We start from the raw sequence: 21,642 nt of genomic DNA on the forward strand, positions 1-21,642 counted from the left end.
GGGTTGGTGGGTCAGGACTGGTGGGTCAGGACTGGTGATTCAGGACTGGTGGGTCAGGACTGGTGATTCAGGACTGGTGGGTCAGGGCTGGTGATTCAGGACTGGTGGGTCAGGGCTGGTGGGTCAGGGTTGGTAGGTCAGGACTGGTGATTCAGGACTGGTGGGTCAGGACTGGTGGGTCAGGGCTGGTGGGTCAGGACTGGTGATTCAGGACTGGTGGGTCAGGACTGGTGATTCAGGACTGGTGGGTCAGGACTGGTGATTCAGGACTGGTGGGTCAGGGCTGGTGGGTCAGGGTTGGTAGGTCAGGACTGGTGATTCAGGACTGGTGGGTCAGGACTGGTGGGTCAGGGCTGGTGGGTCAGGACTGGTGGGTCAGGGCTGGTGATTCAGGACTGGTGGGTCAGGGCTGGTGGGTCAGGGTTGGTAGGTCAGGACTGGTGATTCAGGACTGGTGGGTCAGGACTGGTGGGTCAGGGCTGGTGGGTCAGGGCTGGTGGGTCAGGGTTGGTGGGTCAGGGTTGGTGGGTCAGGGTTGGTGGGTCAGGGTTGGTGGGTCAGGGCTGGTGGGTCAGGACTGGTGGGTCAGGACTGGTGGGTCAGGGTTGGTGGGTCAGGGCTGGTGGGTCAGGGTTGGTGGGTCAGGGCTGGTGGGTCAGGGTTGGTGGGTCAGGGCTGGTGGGTCAGGACTGGTGGGTCAGGGTTGGTGGGTCAGGACTGGTGGGTCAGGACTGGTGGGTCAGGACTGGTGGGTCAGGGCTGGTGGGTCAGGACTGGTGGGTCAGGACTGGTGGGTCAGGACTGGTGGGTCAGGGTTGGTGGGTCAGGACTGGTGGGTCAGGACTGGTGGGTCAGGGTTGGTGGGTCAGGGCTGGTGATTCAGGACTGGTGGGTCAGGGTTGGTGGGTCAGGACTGGTGGGTCAGGGTTGCTGGGTCAGAGCATCAGAGCTCCTGCTTAATAATGAGAACCCTTTAATTCAGTCCTTGCTGGGTGCTTCAGTATGTTTGCTTTGTTAGCAGGTGTGAATTCAAACAGAGGAATTCAGCATCCCTCATGTGCGGCTCCACGCTGCCCTCTGCTGTGCTGACCTATAACATTTATACAACAGGGGTTGTCGGGCACAATCCTGTTTTCTTTCCACCGTTTTCATTTCTGCACAAACTTTGGCTTCAGTCAGATTATTAACAAATGGAGAACGTTATCTTGTTCCATTGCTGCTTGATGTTTCTTACTCTAGAATTTCTAGCCTTGACTCCTTTTGCCATCGACCGCTCTCCAAACCAGTGCTTAAATTGTGTCCTATCTACTCCGAGTTGTTGTCACACATTGCCATTGTTATTTCTTTTCTTCACCTTTGTCCTCCAGCTTGCTCATGAAGACAAGATCCACACGTACAGGAGTAGCTCTACGTGTTTTCTTATTGGTTAGAGACTATTGGCACATTCCTGTCAGTCTAATGCAGTGGCGTTGTTGTACTGAGAACAATCAGACATCATAACATCTGAGATTGTAGAGGAAGGTTCACAAATTGAACTCTTCTGACCTCTGTTGAATTTCCTCCTGGTTTTTGTGCTCCTCTGTCTTCTGCCTCAGCCAAACACCTACTGGATGTCCATAGGTGATCTCTACCTTCTTTTCTAACATTGTTTTAATCTCAACAGATCCTTTTGGCTGCCTCTCCCCTAACCTTGCTTGCCCATCACAAATCCTAAACCTGATGCTTTTCCTTTGATATTCGCTGAATAGTTTTCCTTTCTGAGGTCATCCTTTGTGTTTACAACCGAGTCAGATAATGACTGCATAAGTGTCCCCAGCAAAGTCATCCCACTTCTCATGCATGTGCTCCGGCGACTCACTCTTGTTTTCTTTGCTTTACAGTGTATGATAAGCAGGGCTTTCTGCTGCAGCTGGAGACAAAACTGTGAGTACACCTCTTTATTCTGCCTAAAACATGTTTCACTTGTAAAGGACACTTTCACTGCATTCCTGAGCCAGTCATTAGTCGACATATGAGAACATAAGTCATTATCTCACTCTCGCCAGGTCCAAAGACACTGTCAGAAAGCACTTTTTGTTTTACACTTTGATTATTTATGTAAAAATGAAAACAACAAATACAGAAACTCCATGTGAAAAACAGTAGTGGCCCGCCCGTAGGGGGTGCTAGGGCGCTGGCCCACCAGTGTCACAGGAAGAACATAGGGTTACAAAACACAACATGAAAAATAACACATACAGGTCCTTCTCAAACAATCAGCATATTGTGATAAAGTTCATTATTGTCTGTAATGCACTGATAAACATTAGACTTTCATATATATTAGATTCATTACACACAACTGAAGTAGTTCAAGCCTTTTATTGTTTCTAATATTGATGATTTTGGCGTACAGCTCATGAAAACCCAAAACTCCTATCTCAAATAATTAGCATATCATGAAAAGGTTCTCTAAACGAGCTATTAAGCTAATCATCTGAATCAGCTAATTAACTCTAAACACCTGCAAAAGATTCCTGAGGCTTTGAAAAACTCCCAGCCTGGTTCATTACTCAAAACCACGATCATGGGTAAGACTGCCGACCTGACTGCTGTCCAGAAGGCCATCATTGACGCCCTCAAGCAAGAGGGTCAGACACAGAAAGACATTTCTGAACGAATAGGCTGTTCCCAGAGTGCTGTATCAAGGCACCTCAGTGGAAGTCTGTGGGAAGGAACAAGTGTGGCAGAAGACGCTGCACAACCAGAAGAGGTGACCGGACCCTGAGGAAGATTGTGGAGAAGGACCGATTCCAGACCTTGGGGGACCTGCGGAAGCAGTGGACTGAGTCTGGAGTAGAAACATCCAGAGCCACCGTGTACAGGCGTGTGCAGGAAATGGGCTACAGGTGCCGCATTCCCCAGGTCAAGCTTCTTTTGAACCAGAAACAGCGGCAGAAGCGCCTGACCTGGGCTACAGAGAAGCAGCACTGGACTGGTGCTCAGTGGTCCAAAGTACTTTTTTCAGATGAAAGCAAGTTTTGCACGTCATTCGGAAATCAAGGTGCCAGAGTCTGGAGGAAGACTGGGCAGAGGGAAATGCCAACATGCCTGAAGTCCAGTGTCAAGTACCCACAGTCAGTGATGGTCTGGGGCGCCATGCCAGCTGCTGGTGTTGGTCCACTGTGTTTTATCAAGGGCAGGGTCCATGCAGCTAGCTATCAGGAGATGTTGGAGCACTTCATGTTTCCATCTGCTTAAAAGCTTTATGGAGATGAAGATTTCATTTTTCAGCACGACCTGGCACCTGCTCACCGTGCCACAACCACTGGTAAATGCTTTACTGACCATGGTATTACTGGGCTCAACTGGCCTGCCAACTCTCCTGACCTGAACCCCGTAGAGACTCTGTGGGATATTGTGAAGAGAAAGTTGAGAGACGCCAGACCCAACACTCTGGATGAGCTTAAGGCCGCTATCGAAGCATCCTGGACCTCCATAACACCTCAGCAGAGCCACAGGCTGATCGCCTCCATGCCACGCCACACTGAAGCAGTCATTTGTGCAAAAGGATTCCCGACCAAGTACTGAGTGCATAACTGAACATAATTATTTGAAGGTTGACTTTTTTGTATTAAAAACACTTTTCTCTTATTGGTGGGATGAAATATGCTAATTTATTGAGATAGGAGTTTTGGGTTTTCATGAGCTGTACGCCAGAATCATCAATATTAGAAACAATAAAGGCTTGAACTACTTCAGTTGTGTGTAATGAATCTCATATATATGAAAGTCTAATGTTTATCAGTACATTACAGACAATAATGAACTTCATCACAATATGCTGATTTTTTGAGAAGGACCTGTGTGTGTCTCTGGTTCTGATCTGCCTCGGTCTGCTGGGCTGCAGCATCAGATGAGCTGTGCACATTGACCGTTACATAAAGGTTGCGCAACACGAAAAAAGTTGCACAACAGAATGAATTGATGACGAAAAGCATTGCCAACGCATTTCTCAATCGAATTTTATCGATTCGTTGTTGCAGCCCTAATGTCTGCTTCAGAGTGCTAGAGTCCAGTTGGTACCAGTGTCAGAAAGAGACCCGAAGAAACTTGGTAGTTTCTGAGCGCAGGCCATTTCAGGGTCATACAGCCGCTGCATGGAAGGCTGAATGAGAGGCTCAGCTGCGTCAGATATCACGAAGATGCACACGACCAACGCAAGAAACTTTGTCGGTGTGGAAACCTGGAATCCTGATCGACGTAGACCGGAGACTGTCACAGGAGCGGACTGTGTAGGTCTCCGTGCCGGGATGGACTCTAGAGGGCTCTCGGTTGGTGTGCAAGTGCAGTCAGAAAGAACTGGGCCAGCCTGTAATGGTGCAGGTCCAGGGTGGCCTTCGACCCCCCTTTTGGTTGGTGGAGAACACGCTACAGGGTGCTACAAACGCTACAAACACTAGACCTGTGGCTGACCAGTGAAAGACCATAATCACTAGCCACATGGACGTTGCTGTCTTTGTCACAACACCACAAGAAGAAATAAGGACCTGGGGGAGCTTCATGGGCGGTGGTTGAGCCAACCAGGTCCAGTGCTTCAACTCAAAGAGGTCAATAATGGGCTCAAAGCAACTGATCAGGTCTATACCAAAAAGGAAAGAAAAATACTAAGTCAGACACGAAAACGGGATGGCGCACCACCATGCGACTGACTGAAAGGTCAAGAAAAGACCCCGAAGTGGCCCGAGCATAAGGACTGATGCCCCCGGCGCAGGGTTTGTGTCAAGTTACGACCCCTGTTACCTGCAGCTAAGTTAAGGCGTTCCCACGATGAACGAGACATGATGGAAACGTCTGACCCTTTGTCTAAGATAGCATCACAGGTTAGCGACCCTGCAAGGGCCACAGGCATGCGAGGTTTCACAGTACCACCACTAAATAGTTTTCCAAACGTGGCTTGCCTGAAGCCCCTCCCAGTCACCATGGTAACACATGCTGGAGAACAAACCTGCTCCATGGCAGGCTAGCAGCTAGGCTAGCTGATGCTTTGTGAATATGATTGTCTGGAATGGACTCATATAATTAACATGCTATCGTCTTTATGAATATATTAAATAGCCTTAAACTAGCTTACAGCTGCTAACATAATACATGTACAGTACTTTATTGGTGTGACTATGTATTTACTCTGGTCACACGCGGAAAACACGATAACATTTGATTTAAGTAACATACGTGATATTTTTTCCACAGTGAGTGATATGAGAGCTAAACGGTTTACAGTGTTAACTTTAGGGTCATGTGACCACCACGAACATATATTCATAAAACTCACAGCTGCTCAGCAGACACAAGTCTCTAAACATCCAGACTCTGGAGCAGAACATGAGAACGACATACATGATGAAAACTTGAATAAAATAAGTAGAGAAACAAAAACTGAAGTGGACTTCTGACGTTTCCATGGAAACACGTAAACTCTGCGAATGTTTACTACATAGCGCCAGCTACACAGCTTTATTCAAACAGCTCACAGCCTCTGTTTTAGTTCTGATATGAACATCTTAGGTGTGTTCTTGCTGTGTCTTTGTAAATCCATGCTTTCGTTCTTTTTTAAACACAGAAACAGTTTTGTTTACCTGTTTGTAGCTACGGTTTCGCCGACAGCTGCCGGCTTCTTCAGGCTGACGCTGATGGTGGCGCGTCACTTCCTTCTCCGTTTATCTGCGGGCAGCAGAGGACGTTGTCGAAAAGAACGAAAGCATGGATAGTTCTGATATGGTTGTAGTCCTTGTAGGGATGAATGAATATTATCGCTCCATCTGGGTGAAGAACGAGGCTCTGTCCTTTCCTTTCATTATCATTTATCTGGCATCGATTAACAGGGTCTGCCCGTGGATGCGCGTGAGCCTTGATTACCGATCCTCGCTTGGATTAGAGGGGACTGATTCAATCTGAGAATCGTTCGTGGAGCTGGTGACACTGGGAAGGGAGGGGAGCGCTTTGTAAAGCAGGGATTTATGAGGAAAGCCCCAATGTTCAAAACTGGCTTTCTGGAAGGATTGCTGTAAAGACTCTGACACGAGTCAGTGACTCGATGCGACCTGCTGGGTTCCTTATACAGGAAACTTTTTCCTGATTGGCTTAATGACCTGACCTGTGTTGTTTACTGTGTGAAGGTCCTTGAGACGACTCTGGCCGTGACTTGGAGCTTTATAAATAAACTGAATGGACCCCCCCCCCCCCCCCCCCCCCCAGCTGGCAAACAGTTTACAACGTGGAGTGACAGCAGGGACGGCTAATCACACTCTAGCAAGTATCAGCACAGCCAGTAGATGAACTTATGGACGGTTCTAATGGGAAACTTCAACACGAGCGGTTGTTTTCCGCTTGGTCCTAGTGCTCAACCAGTGTCTGTCTATTATAGTGTAACATTGTGTTTGGATGGTAAAAAGTGCAGGGGTCAAACAACACACACACACACACACACACACACACACACACACACACACACACACACACACACACACACGCACACACACACACACACACACACACACACACGCGCACACGCGCACACACACACACACACACACAATGTTAACATCAAATGATCATTTCTCTCCACAATCACACTGAAGTAAAGCCGCTGGCAGTTAGAGAGCAGCAGATGAACAGCAGCTAGGGTTTGGGTCTCCCAGCCGGACAAATGGGAGGGCGTTTTGTACTTAAAGCTAAATGTCTGATCCCTTGATAAGGGTTGAAACTTTTGACCGTTGCTTAACTTTGTTGTTTATTTAGCAAACCGTACCCCTGCAGGTTTTACTGAACAGGTAACTTTACTTTTTAAACACACGTGCAGAAATACCGTAGGTGGTCTGAGTTTATAACTGATGGTTGTGTTTGTCAGGGTGAAAACATTTTTCAGTAGATCTTCATTTATTCTGCTTACTCCTGAATCCGTTTGACACGTCACCTCTAAACTGTGATCAGACGGCCTTGTTTCGGCTCCTGGTTCAGACATCTCACCCCACGTGTGTGTGTGTATAAATGTGTGTGTGTTTTCAGTTTTTATTCTTGAGCTCAAGTCTACATTTATACATTTATTTTTTCACACAGGATCAAAAAAGTGTAGATTTATTTTTTGAGCCTGAAACTACGACTCAGTCGTGCTGCAGTCCACTCCCGGATATTGAGATGGTTTTGGAATGGTGTCCCTGTGTGAGGTGATGCTGTGATGGGAATGTTGTCTTGATTGAGTGTATGTTCTCTGTGTTTACCATTTAACATGAATGCACGCAGGGTCCGAAATTAAATGTTTTACTCACCGGCCAAGTTGGCTGTAGATGATGAAAATCTAGCGGCCAAAATCCTAAATGATTTAGATCTGCCTAAAGCGTGTTATTCTAAATGATGTTGATTCCAAACAGAGGAGTGACAAAATAATTAAAACATCACTTAATAAGAAAACAACTCTTTTGTCATTTTTACTATTTATTTATTTTTTAGATGTTTTTATGAACTCTTTTATTTGAAATCAAGTCAGACTCCGTGTTTTCTCTGACATAGCCATTAGCGCTGAGACCGTGGGTGTCACCAGACTCGGATTGAGCCCGGGACATGGATGTGCAGGCAGTATGGCATTTGCTGTTTTCATGTTCTCGAACAGTCTCGAGCTTCATCGTCTTATTTCCTATGACAAACGAGTTGTTACAGTTCTCCTCTCGAGCGTGCTGGCGGCAAACGGTGCAGCTCATTAGCGCAGATTCTGGTTCATAATGTAGCCATTGTCTCACGACTCCGCCATCTCCAGTTCGCCAAAGTCTTCTGGTTGCCACTGGTCCTGGTGGTTTTTCTTCCAGTTGGACGAGTTTTCTTTTGGAAGGCTGGCTGACTCATTAAAAACCGCCACATTTCACCGCTAGTTTTAACACGAAGCTAACGGCTAACTCGATAAACTGATTGAATGGGATAGGTGGAAATGACATTGGGTGCGGTGCTCACGTTTCGCGTACGTTTGTGTACGTTGCATGCAGGCGGGAGGAGTATCAGACATCCATGGAAGATGACTGATAAACATAACTAATTTGGTGCAAACATTTACTCACCAGGTGGCAGGTAGAGCTCAAACATTTACTCGCCAGGTGGAGCAATTTACTCGCATTTGGCGAGTGGCGAGTGTTAATTTCGGACCCTGAATGCACGCTTGCATGAGTTAGGGTGTGGTTTGCAATCTGTCAAAATGTCGGACAGCCTTCAGATTTTTCTGTCACTGTAAAAACAACAAATGGTAAAATACAAAAAAACATACATTTAATGCAACGCTTGCGTGACTCAGACCTAACATAATCCGCTGAAGAGACGTTTCCACAAAAATAAACAACCAATGATGAACAAGAGTCTGCTCTAGACCTGCAGAAAAGGGACACACAACAATACATCAGGAGCAAACTATCACTGCGTCAGCCTGATGAGGAAATATACAATCAACATTGTTTAACTGAACAGTCACACGTTAATAAATCACAGTGCATTTAGTGCCCACCACAGCCTTAAGACCTGTGTTTAACGTGCCCAAGCCCATACTTATGAGAGCACCATGTGAGCACCTGTGTGTGTACACGCGCTTGTTTATGTAAGGTTTCTCTATAGGAGCGTCCAACAGAGAGTGTGATTAAAATAATGACATCTCAGTAGTGCCAAGTGTAATATTTAATCATATACTGTGCGTACGTTTTTGCTCAAAGTTTTAAAATAACATGATATGGAACCTTTAAAGATGTTTTTCATACCTGCTGACAGTATCCACTGCAAACTTCAGTCTTCCTCAGAGTGTCATACGACTTTCTGCCGTGTCATTTAGCAGCTGTCTGGTCTGGGAGCGCTGTCAAACCACGCCCCCAGACCAGCCGCACCTCCCTTCCGCCATCGCCGGACGATAGAGTCCTAGGTGTGTGATGGGGTGTGTGCCCCCTCATCGCCGTTGATGGTGCTGCTCACATGCTTCCAGATCTCAGTGGACTCCCTGATCCATCGTTTGAAACTGTTGGTCTCTGAGTTGATGATTCAGTGTTTCACCCTCCTGTTTCCCCAGCGTTTGATTTATTTTAACATGATTTGCAACGTGTTTCGTAAATGATGTAGCAGTTTTCAACTGGATCTATGTTGTCCCTTTGGATGAACGAATAGCTGACGGTATGTCAGAAGCTGTTTTACAGCTACGTTGATTCAGTGTTTACTCATAATACACCGTATTTGTTGTGTTATCCCAGTTGTATGGCACAACAGTCTGGTGATGCTCAGAGGAAGAAGGAACTTTCTGCAGGTATGGAGAAACGTCTTTGAAAACCACAGTTTGTCTTAATTATAAACAGAAAATATGAGTTTATCACAAAGACTAAGTGAACCTTTTTAATACGCATGTAAACTAGGATAAAGCTCCCAGCTGTAGATCAACACACACGTGCATGTAAATGCACCGAATCCCTCTGCTGATGCTGGAAACACCTTTTCTGATGATGACGACACTCAAGCAGAAATTCTGTAGCCTTTAGCTAACTCCTAAAAGCTCTTCACGCATCTATTCATGTTAATATTTATACTAATTACACAATTACACTTCTCCATCTAGAAATGGGTTTTACATTTTATCTGTTTGAGAATCAGTGTCTCAGTTAACACACACAAACACTGAGAGTCGCATCTTGGCAAAAAGTCCTGGAGCTTCAGGTGTGAGTCATTTATGTTCTGATGCTAACCGGACTGATTATAAAATACCTCCAAGATTTAATTCCAACCTAATCCCGTTCCCTCCTAGCTGTGGGCCCGCAGAGGCAGAGCTGCTAATTCGTTTAGGGCATAAGCACGCACGCACACACGCACGCACACACACACACAGTAATTATGACCAATAAGATGTGATGATTCTATATAAATATAGAATATCAACCTGATTGATCTTTGAATGTTAAACCAGAAGAATTCAGGATTCTTTGCTTATTCAGGGACCATAAACACACTTCGTATTAATTCAGACAGAGTCAAGTATATAACTATAATAAACTTTATTTTCTAGACTAATTATAATACGTGACAAGCTATGAAATGTGTGGATGGAATGTGATGTTTACCAGAACACTTGTATCTGGAACAAACTGAGTTCTGAGGGAAAAAGAATTTGTTGCCTGCTATAAACTAGAGTTGATTTATTAATAAAACTACATCAGACACAATCTGTCGTGTCTACAAACCTGATCGGAGACCCCTGGTGTGATCCGGAATGTCAGGAAGTCTGGTGGACCCCAAGGCACCGAAGTTCATAGAAAAAAAAGCAGTACGGCCAGTCCAGTCCCGGGTTGTCTCCAGGTCACAACAGGCAGGAAGGTCGTTGCGTCAAAGACGGACTCCGGATTGTCCACTCCGAAGTTCTGCTCAAAAACAACTCGGCTCAGCTGAACTGAACAACTCGGGAAGTGATCTAAGTTTTATTAATTCCTATGCACATCACAACATGCCATGTTAAGGAGGTTTTACCAAACAAACCTCAGAAACACTCCTCCTTCAGATAGAAGATGCTCTGATTTGTGGATAAAAAAATCGTGTGTGTCATGACGTCACTGTATTCTTGTGTCAGGCAGATGTGCACGTGTGTGTGTGTGAGTGTAGATCAGGATTACCTTGTCATACCAAACATTACTGACCATAACATATAAGTAATAATATTCATTTCAACTTCATTGATTTAGGCACAGATTAATCAAAACAATATTATTATTCAACCATTTTTGTTCATTCAACCATCTGATTATTTACGTATTTCGTTTCATCCTTCAGTGAATTATTATAAAAGTTCATTCTTTATCCAGAGTGTGAAATCCTGCAGTCTTATCAGAAGAGAGCTCTGTTTGGGAACACGGGCTGACCATCTTGACCTCCTGCACCACAGACTTCTCTGGCTTGTAGAAGACAGGATTTAAAATCCACTTAGAGAATGGAATTATATCTGTAGATGACCGGTCACTGAAGAGGTCCAACCACACATACACACACGCACGCACGCACGCACGCACACACGCACGCGCACACACACACACACACACACACACACACACACACACACACACACACACACAACATTTTTGCTAACTTCTTCAACTTACTAAGCAGTCAACAGCTCTTTTGCTCCTAGATATTATCGTACAGACCTGAATGTAAGACAGGTTTTTTTTCATAGAAAATAATTTTAAAATCGTCTTATAATCAGGGTCTAACTATTACACGCCCATAACAGCAGAGGGCGCCAGGCTGTGTGTTCTCAACAGGAGAAAAAATGGAGATGAGAGGACCGAAGCAGAGTGGACCAAAAGTGAACAAGCTAAGAGGCGGAGTTATGATGTGGTCAGGGTTAGGGTTAGACGGCAGTGAGGTACTTGGTGTTTGACAAGCCCGGTTTTTGACACTTTGACCGTGTCTGTGTCATTGATAATCACTTATCACAATGTCTCTCCTCTGTTCATTTGCAGGCCACCAGAGTTGGCGTACAAGTATGGCAACCTCAGCAGCGGGGCGTGTAAGCCAGGATACGCCGCAGCCAAGATGACCACCATCTATCCAAAGTGAGCAAGGCTTGCTTGTCTTCATGTTACGTTCTTTCTGTGTTGCTGTACATCCATTGTTTTTGTCTTCTTAATAATCCACAGATCAGCAAAGTTTGTTGTTTACCTTTTTTTGCTGACAGTTTTGGCTCTCATTGGCGCCTTGTGGTGGTGGTGATGTCACTTCCTTGCAGTTTCATCAGCGGGCAGCAGAAGACCGTGTCGCCCTCTGCTGCCCGCACCCATGTCCCACATGTGTTCCTGTTTGAGTGTAGACCTGACGTCCTGTTTATTTTGGCGAAGCTTTCATAGTTTTTAGTAAATGACTCCGCATGTCTGACCTGTTAATATCCTATCTTTTGGGTCTTTTTTCATAGACGTGTTATTTTGTTGGTGTGCTTACGTAGTGTTTTCTCACAGCTTTTCTTATTATGTTTATTTACATAAAAGTTTTTCCTTTTAGGTTAGGGTTAGGTTACGGCTGGCTTTGGCTCGCTGTCTTTCCTCTTTTTGGGTTTGAATTCATTTCCACTTCTTATCGTAGACTGTTGGTCCTTTTTTTGTTGCCCATGTTGGGTATCCACAGTCTCTTAGTAAGAGACTGTGAAACCATATAATGGGCTGGGAAGACACGAGGACCGTGAACACAGAGACACAGAGACACAGAGAGAACTACAGAACAATAAAAATTCAAACGATGGGTTAAAAAAAAACTACCGAGACCACGAGAGGTGGACCTAACACCACGGCCAGAGATGGAGAGTGTGTACATGTGGGACGTGGTCATCGACAAAGAGGCCGCGGGCAGTCGAGGGTGACACCGTCCCCTGCTGATTTAACAGTAGGGAGGTGACATCACCACCACTCTGAGGAAGGCGCCAGTGAGAGCCTAAACTATAAAGGTTAACAGCAAACTTTGCTTTTCTGTGTTAAGAACACAAAAATGCTTGCCTTCATGGTAATTTTTCATTACTAATTTGAAAATAACAAGTTTGTATGATTAGATGGGTGTTACGACAGAAACGTATTTCTGTGGGAGCATGATCTCATCCTTCATGCAACATGGGCCTGAAGGGATTTTAGTCAGAAATCAAGAAGCTCCCACATTCTTGTCCAATCTGATCTCAGTTTCAATGCTTTTTATTAACTTCTCCCCCACCACAGAACTCTACTGTGTCCTTGTTGTTGCCCTGCTACACAATAGGACCTCTGTCACTCGAGTACAAGGTCCCACATCTTCTCCCTGTCATATCATGGAGCTTTGGAGGCTTTCTTCACGGGTGACACCAACTTCCTGTCCTGACTCATTATAAGCGTTCCGGAACCCAGCCCACATGGTCCTGAACAATCCTTCATAGCCCTCTTCATCTGCTGGCTCTTTTTGATTTTCTCTTCCCCTCTGGGCCTCTATTTACTGCACATTTCAACTTGATCTATAGGTCTTTGTCCCATTGGCATTCCTAAATCCAAGTGAGTGCAATTTTCTGCATTAGTGAACAAGACTAGTGGCACTTCAAAGACTTAGTTAAAAACAGACTTCCCTTTTTAAACGAGGTTTGCCCTGTAAAGGTGCACATTAGTGAAATGTTTACTGTGGAGGCACCGATGTCGATAACAGCATCAGGTATCGGCCCAACACCATGTGTGTTTCTTTGTACGCATACTAGCAAAACTGCCCCGATACTGGCCACGCGTGTCCACCATGGTGGACATCATGGGAGTGTTGAACGGACAGCAAAAGTAGTCACTGAGACCTTTCTGCCAGTTGAGCCTGGCTTCTACTAGTTCAAACCCTGTTCAGTCGCCAGAAGCACGCCTGGGTGGAGCTCACAGAGAGTGGTATTTAACAAAGTTTAGCTAGCTTATGAAGGTTAGCTTACGTTCTCCTGCTGTTGTTCAGAGTTGATCAGGTTGCCGACTTCGCCAAAATTTATGCTGGAATGTATAACATCATGTGATAAACGGCGATGACCTCACACTGGAACTGATTTAAAAGCCTAAAAAAGTCAAAGTCTACCAGTGTTGTGTTGCTGGCTGGGTCACTGGTTTCAACTGCTACCCTCACTGTCAGGTGGGGGCGGGTTGGGGGGAAGATGTTATCATGGGAACGTGCCAAACAAGTTACAATTTTCACACACATCAGCTAACCAGAACTGCTTCGGATCCGACTGCTTTCAAGCATTCCTTAAGTCCCTACATCACATGGAAGCTTTACATGAACTTAACGAGAAAAGAAGATAATAAAACAAGAACATTTTAAAGAATATGGAGTTGTTTGAGGAAAAGGTGTGGCATTATTTCATAGCATTATTTTTACCTTAATATTACAGTTGGTATATTCTGAATGTCATTAATTTACATGAAACTAAAGCCCTTATTGCCCCACATCAAAGTGGAATGTTTTCATGGCTTTTTTCTTGGTGAGGAAGTTAAAGGTTTAAATCTCTTTTAAAAACATTTTTCTGTTCCTTGGCTTTCAAAGTGTGACACTGTCCCTGTATTTTTACATTTGACATCTACTTTTGCTTCTTTGAATTTATTCTTGTGCATTTCTTTTACCACTTGCTTGACTTCTTTATTTCGTGCTCCTTCCTTGCCATTTGAATGTGCTCTCATGATGTGTTTTTACCTGTGGTAAGCGCTTTTGTCAACAAGCTGTTGTTGTAAAGTACTTCATAAAAAATCTTAGTTTTGATTTGATTTGTTCGGTAAAACGTGTTTACTGCAAATCCACAAATACTTTGATGGCCGCAGGACTGTTTAATTGATCACTGCTGTTCATGCCCGTTTTGTCTACATAAAAGTTATTTGATATAAAAGCAAGTTGGGCTCACACCCTGGTTTATTCACGCAACAAGCTGTTACCATTTTGGGGTAGTTTGTTTTGGACTTTTACACCAGGATAGACTACTGTACGATAATCGACTTTGTTGTTGTCTCATCTGATGTGCGGCCGCACGCCCGCATGTGGACACTCAAGTGAAGAGAGGGGCGGAGCTTTCAACTGACCACTACCTGGTGGTGAGTTGGCTTCGATGGTGGGGGAGGATCTGGACATACGTGGCAGACCCAAACGAGTTGTGAGAGTCGGCTGGGAACGTGTCTAAGCATCTTGCCCATGAACACAATTACAGCGACAAACTGAGGGGGGCTCGAACCTGCAACCTTCTGATTACGGGGCGAGCACTTAACTCAGGCTTCGAGGAAATTCTGGTCCACCATCCAGTGTCTCAGGAGGGGAAAGCAGTGTGCTACCAACACTGTTTACAGTGGGAACGGTGTGCTACTGACCTTGATTTGGGTAGTTGTGGATCGGTGGGCGGAGTACTTCAAAGACCTCCTCAATCCCACAAGCATGTTTTGAGAGTTTTAGGACTTTGGGTAGGGCTCTCCAATTTCTGGAGCCAATGTCAAAAAAGGAGGTGGTCAAAAAAAATACCTTAGTGGCAAGGCTCTGGGAGTGGGTGAGATCCGCTCGGAATTCCTTAAGGCTCTGGAGGTTGTGGGGCTGTGTTGGTTGCGGCTCTGCAATATAGCATAGACATCGAGGCAGTTCCACTGGATTGGCAGACTGGGGTGGTGGTCCCCAAATTTTAAAATGGGCACAGTAAGGTGTGTTCCAACTACAGGGGGAATCACACTTTTGAGCCTCCCTGGTAAGGTCTGTTTGGGGGTTCTGGAGAGGAAGGTCCGTCAGATTGTCAGACTCTGATTCAGTAGGAGCATTGTAGTTTTTGTCCTGGCCGTGGAGGGCAGGACCAGCTGTATGCCCTTAAGTGGGTCCTGGAGGGTGCGTGGGAACTCGCCCTACCAATCTACATGTGTTTTTTGGAATTGGAGAAGGCATTCGGCCATGTCCCTCAGGGGCCCAGTGGGAGGTACTTTGAGAGTATGGGGTTACCAGGCCCTAATAAATGGGCTATTAGGGCCCTGTATGACCGGTGCCAGGGCTTGGTCCGTATTGCTGACAGTATGTCAGGCTCGATCCCGGTGAGAGTTGGATTCAGCCAAGGCTGCCTTTTGTCACAGATTTTGTTCACGACTTTCATGGACAGGATTTCTAGGTGCAGCCAAGGTGTTCAGAGGATCTGTTTTGGAAGCCCGAGGATCGGTTCTTGACGATGAGGTCCTGTTTGCTTCAGCTGAACATGAACTCAAGTTCCCGCTGGAGCGGTTTGCAGCCGAGTGTGAAGCAGCTTTGCTGAGAATCAACTCCTCTAAATCTGAGACCATGGTCTTGAGTCAGTAAAGGGTTGAATGCCCTCTCCAGGTCAGAGACGATGTCCTGCCCCAAATGGAGGAGCTGAAATATCTTGGGGTCTTGTTCACGAGTGAGAGAAAGTTGGATCGGGAGATCGACAGGCAAATTGGTGCTGCGTCTGCAGTGATGTGGGCATTGTACCGGTCTTTTGTGGTGAAGAGAGAGCTGAGTCAGAAGGCAATACTCTCTATTTACCAGTACATCTTTGTTCCTACTCTCACCTATGGTCACCAGCTTTGGGTGGTGTTTGTAAACTAAAATTGAGGATACAAGCGGCCAAAATGAGTTTTCTTCGCAGGGTGGCTGGGCTCTCCCTTAGAGATGGGGTTATAAGCTCAACCATTCGGGGGGGTCTCAGAATAGGTCCACTGCTTCTCTACATCGAGGAGCCAGTTTAGGTGGCTCGAGCATCTAGTTAGGATGCCTCCTGGATGCCTCCCTAGTGAGGTTTTTTGGGCACGTCTAACTGGGAGGAGACTTAAAGGAAGACCCAGGACACGCTGAAGGGACTATGTTTCTCGGTTGGCCAGGGAACGCCTTGGGATTGACCCAGAGTAGCTGGCCCAAGTGGCTTGGGAGAAGTCTGGGCATCCTTGCTTAGACTGCTCCCCATGCAGCCCAAATTTAGATAAGCGGAAGGTAATGGACGGTTGGATGGATGGATAGAAGAGCCAAATTACCAGATTAGGGCATTATGGGCTTGAGGCCAATTTAAAACTAATTGGTTAACATCCAGATGGGTTTTGTTTATGTGGGTTTATGTGACCAATGTGCTGCTGTAAGATGTTCTGAGAGTGTGATTCTGTTCAAAAAGCTTTTAGAGTTTGGAATATCGGTGTTTTCTATTGAGATATTTTCTAATAGGCATTTGTTACACTAATTCTGTGCCTCTGCTTGAAAAGGGCAGCTGTAGCTCAGGAGTTAAAACGTGTTGTCCAGCAATTGGAAGGTTGTAGGTTTGATCCTGGCACTCACCAGAGAATGCTGCTGTTGTTCTTGGGCAAGATACCTAAACCTCCTTGCCTGCTGGTGGTTGTCGAAGTGACTGGTGGCACCAGTATACAGAAGTCTTGCTTTTGTTTTCTTCAAGAAACATTTTCTTTATTTCCTAATGAAAATAGAACCAGCACTCGTATCGGTACTAGTATTGGCAATACTCTGTATTGGCAATTACTCAAAAATAAGTATTTCTATGTGTTTTCAAAATATTTCATATTGATGCATCCAAAATGTTTACCGTAGCTGCCAAGACTCCCGTTTTGGCTGGGAAACTCATATTTTACCCCTACTTCCCACCCACTCCCCTTATTATTCCCCCTCCTCTGAGACCTGGGAGGGGCGAGAGAGGCACGCTCGCACCCCCACCCTACTGTCATGGAGACCTGAGAGTCATAGATGTTCTTCTCCGTTTCCTGTTGATTGTTGCAAAGCAGTTCCCCACCAGGACAACCGAGGGTGGAGCACTGCTCTGTGGTATCCTGCCATGTGTCCAGCCCGAGATTTACTGTTGTGTTTAAAATGGTTTTGAATTTTTTTTTGTATTTCAGATATGTTCTAACACGAACACTTTGTCCCTCCTTCTCCTCCACCGTTTCATGCCACCTCTAAACCTACGTTTGCCATCATTTCCATTCATGAATAAAACGCTTGCCGTGTATCTTTTTATGACCATTCCGTCATGGGTGAATAAAGCGTTCATATTTTGTTAGTTTTTCTGTGAGTTATTCTTTAAGCTGCTCCGCATCTGCCGCTTGATATCTTCGGCTCTCTTTATGTTTTTGACAGAGCTCTTATGCCAGTTTACTCAAGATCTGACTAACAACTTTCTAGCATTCTTTCAGAATAAAATCAGACATATCAGGTCAAGTTTTTCACCCCCATCTGCTTCCTACCCCCATCCAACCACCTTCCTCCCAATCATGGTCTGTCTTTACTCCTGCTGATTTCATTCCTACTACAGTGTTCGTCAGGATGTTTGACCAAATTGACCCATACATTGTAGATTTTATTTATTTATCCCTACAATCTTGCTCTGGACCATCTGTTTTCAAACATGCATGTTGAACCCATCCTGAAAAATCCAACTTTGGACTCCTCTCAGCATAAAAATTACAGACCCATTTCTAAATAACCCTTTATCTCGGATCGTGTGAGATTCTACCGATCTGCTCTTTGGGTCCACTGTTTCTACTGTACATGCACTGTCTTGCACAGATAATTGATTATTTTCATGATGTCTCTTTTCAACTATATGCAGATGACATTCAGCTGTACTGTTCCTTTAAGGATTCTGAGCTCTACAAACTGTGTGAATGACTAGAGTGTCTATCAGCGATCACCAGCTGGCTAGAAGATAACTTCCTGCAGTTAAACTCTGAAAAGACTGAATGTCTGATCATTGCCCCTGACAGCATGGCTCCCCTGATTAGTCTAAAACTTGGTCGTTTATCTTCTGCTGTCAAGACAAACCTAAGGAATTGTTTTTTTTATTTTTTTGGGACCAATCAATGTGACTTGAAGGCCACTCATAAATGTTGGTCCGAAACGGTTTTTATCACTTAAGAAATACACTACCGGTCAAAAGTTTTAGAACTCCCCAATTTTTCCAGTTTTTTATTGGAAATTATGAAGTTTAATGTCACATTGCACTCTGAAATACCTTCTTCCAGTCTTCAGTAGTCCATTGGTGGTGTTTCGTGGCCCAGGCAAGCCTCTTTCTCTTATTCTGACGTTTTAGCAGTGGCTTTCTTACTACAACTTGTCCTGTCAAACCTGCAGCTCCAAGTCTTCTCTTCACAGTTGAAACTGAGACTTGATTACTACGACCACTATTAAGCTGTGCTTGAAGCGGTTGTCCTGTGAACCACCTATCACGCAAGCTGTTAACTCTCAGAAACTTGTCCGCTGATGCAGTTGTGGCTTTGGGTCTGCCAGACCTCTTCCTGTCAGACTGTTCCCCAGTTTCTGAGTGCCTTTTGATGGTGGTTTTTGTATAATTCTTAAATGTACATTATTTTTCAATTTTGAGTAATCTTACCTTTTTTTAACTTCTGGCAGTTCACCACTTAAAGAGCAAGTCACCCCAAATAACCTTTTTTTTGCTGATAAACTAAAGAAACGAGTGTCTAATCGTGCTGCAGACACGTGCCGTCAATAATTTGGCACTTCAGTGCATCGTAATTAAAATTTAAATATTCTGCCTAAAACTGGCAGTGTTGTGCCGTTGTCAGGTAAAAACTGCTCTGTATTCTAATTTAAATCTGCCACCGCTATTGGCTAAGAGGTATGCTATGATGTAAACTGGTAGATTATGATGTCACAATGCCTGTGTGTGTGTATTTGTTAGCAGCTCCGCCCCCTCGGTCTGCCAGGCAACAGCATTTGTTGCATTTTTCAAACATGAAGTGGGAGTGGAGTTAGACTCTGGTAGGGGTTGACTTGCTCTTTAACTGTAGCTATTGATTGCACTTGAATGACTTAAAATACAATAAAGAACTGGAAAAATTGGGGTGACCAATAGTGTATCTCCAAACTGTGAAGGTTGGTGTCAAAACATGAACTTGAAATGGTTCTCCAAGCCTTTATCTCCTCCCGTCTAGATGTCTGTAACACACTCTTCACATGTTTTAACAAAAAGCCTTGACCTCCTTCAGTTGGTCCAGAACTCTGCAGCGAGGCTCCTAACTGGAGCGAACAGAAGAGCACACATCACTCCTATTCTGATGTCTCTGCACTGGTTACCCGTTAACTTTAGAGTTCGTTTAGAGTCCTGTCTATGATAAGTGCTATACAAATAAAATTTACTTACTTTCTTACAATGGTGTTTCTTGGGAAATCGCTGTCTCACAAATTCTCGTTAATGAAGGTGGTGGAGATGAGCTACAATGTAGCCACAGCTGCTCTGGGCCGCACTGACAGAGGCAAGGCTGTTAAGCACTCGTCCCACCGGTCTCTCCGACCACCACCAACAGGCAAGGGGGGTTAAGTGTCTCGCCCAAGGACACAGCGACAAACTGAGCGGGGCTTGAACCTGCAACCTTCTGATTCCGGGGCGAGCACTTAACTCCTGTGCCACCGTCACCCCCGACAGCAGCCTCAGACAGCAGCTCCAGAATCAGAGAGATGCTGTCTGAAGGTTTTACTTTTCAACATGTGAAGAAAACATTCTGTCCTCATCGAGTTTTAAATCAGGGGAATTCAAACGGCAACTTTTGGAGTTCTACATGATAAAACAAAACTAAAGCACAGTTCAGAATAGGGCTGTCATGGTGTGAAAATGATCACGGCTTTCGGTATAATCGTGTTATAGGGCCGGGCGATATGGCCTAAAATTAATATCACGATATATTGAGGATTTCACCTCGATAACGATAAGTGGATGATAACTACAGGTGTGCGCAGAAACGAAAGTTGTCCACTAGATGGGGCTGTCTCATGTATTAGTTGAGTCGTTTTTACATGACTCAAGGTGTTACAGCTTCTTGATAGGACATGAACACTGCCAACGCACACGCATCTTTTCATTTGATTATTATAAAATTTATTGACATGGGGACAATTCTTCCGATAAGAGTCAGACATTTCAATAACGATACATTTTCGATTTATTACCCAGCCCTAACGTGTAACATTTTCAAACAGCTAAATAAACCCTCTATCAGTAAATTTTGTCCTCGGTTTGTCAAAATTTTGCCTAAAATTTTTTGTGTTGTAATTGTTTTTTATTTGTTTACATTTTTCCTCTTTAGTCTTTAAATTACCAAAATTTGCCAATGAATTTTATTTATTTTTTTGTGATGTCATCATTGAAAAAATCTGAGATCAGGTGATACTCAGTACTTCTAATCAATACGTTTTCATCCTTACTTGAGTACTTTCTTGGACAGGTACTTTTACTTGTGTAAAAGGGTTGAAGTGGTGCTGCTCTGGGCTGCTCAGTAGGTGGCTACTCTGCCCAGCCTCGCTTATAGACCGGGGCGCCCAAACGGTTTCCTCAAGTGGGACAAAAACATCTCCTACTCCTATTTATTATTTCATGATAACTCTGTGTTGTTGGTCATTTCAGGGGTATTACATGTACTAATTACAGCAGCAGAAACAGCTAAATAAACCCTCCATATCAGGATACCGTAAATCCTCTAGTACAGGCCCGGGCCTGTATTAGAGGATTTACGGTAGCTGTCCTCGGTTTGTGTCCTTCCCAGATTTGGGGAACTGGGTTGGATTGTGAAACTACGTCCATGGTTACAACCAGGCATCCTCGTTGAAAGTTGCTCAATGGTCTTGTGACCTAAAAGCCAAAACTGAATGAAGGCATTCTTAGTTAAGCCTTTTTTTTAACAATTGAAGATAAAAAGGTAGTTTGTGAATTGTAACCAAACGACACTGATGGGTTAACTAGGTGTAATTTTAGTTCTTCTGTACTAGATAGACAAAAAGCTTCTGTAGAACCCGCCTGGGGGTTCTGCTTTAAGGACTTCCTGTAATCAGCTGCACGTGTCAGATCAAAGTTCAGTAAAACATACAGCACCGCTGGGAGCCCACTGATTATTACCACCTTTTGTCCAGTTACACACAAGTCAATGAGTGCAATTGCTACTACACTGTGTGTGTGTGTGTGTGTGTGTGTGTGTGTGTGTGTGTGTGTGTGTGTCATGATGGTTTGAATGAGGTGTGTTTGGTTACCCTTGTGATTGTATTATTTTAACAGGATCTTTTTTGCCTTAATTCTGCATTTGGTTAGCAAAATAAATCAAATGTGAAACTCCTAATATCATTTGATCCAAGCGGCTGTTACCCATAATTCAT

At 44.6% G+C, this 21,642-nt stretch overlaps 1 protein-coding gene across 5 annotated transcripts in view; it reads left to right on the forward strand.

Annotated features, from left to right (window-relative positions):
* st3gal3b (ST3 beta-galactoside alpha-2,3-sialyltransferase 3b) overlaps positions 1–21,642 on the forward strand; it is a 107,934-nt gene that overhangs the window by 22,808 nt on the left and 63,484 nt on the right. For all 5 annotated transcript variants that reach the window (XM_054737245.2, XM_054737242.2, XM_070541842.1 and 2 more), the window contains 2 exons: positions 1,881–1,923; positions 11,502–11,594. In XM_054737245.2, the coding sequence (XP_054593220.1) occupies positions 1,881–1,923; positions 11,502–11,594 (136 nt within the window). The remainder of the gene's footprint in view (positions 1–1,880; positions 1,924–11,501; positions 11,595–21,642) is intronic.

Source organism: Nothobranchius furzeri, chromosome 11 (assembly GCF_043380555.1).
Source record: "Nothobranchius furzeri strain GRZ-AD chromosome 11, NfurGRZ-RIMD1, whole genome shotgun sequence".
Classification (NCBI taxonomy): domain Eukaryota; kingdom Metazoa; phylum Chordata; class Actinopteri; order Cyprinodontiformes; family Nothobranchiidae; genus Nothobranchius; species Nothobranchius furzeri.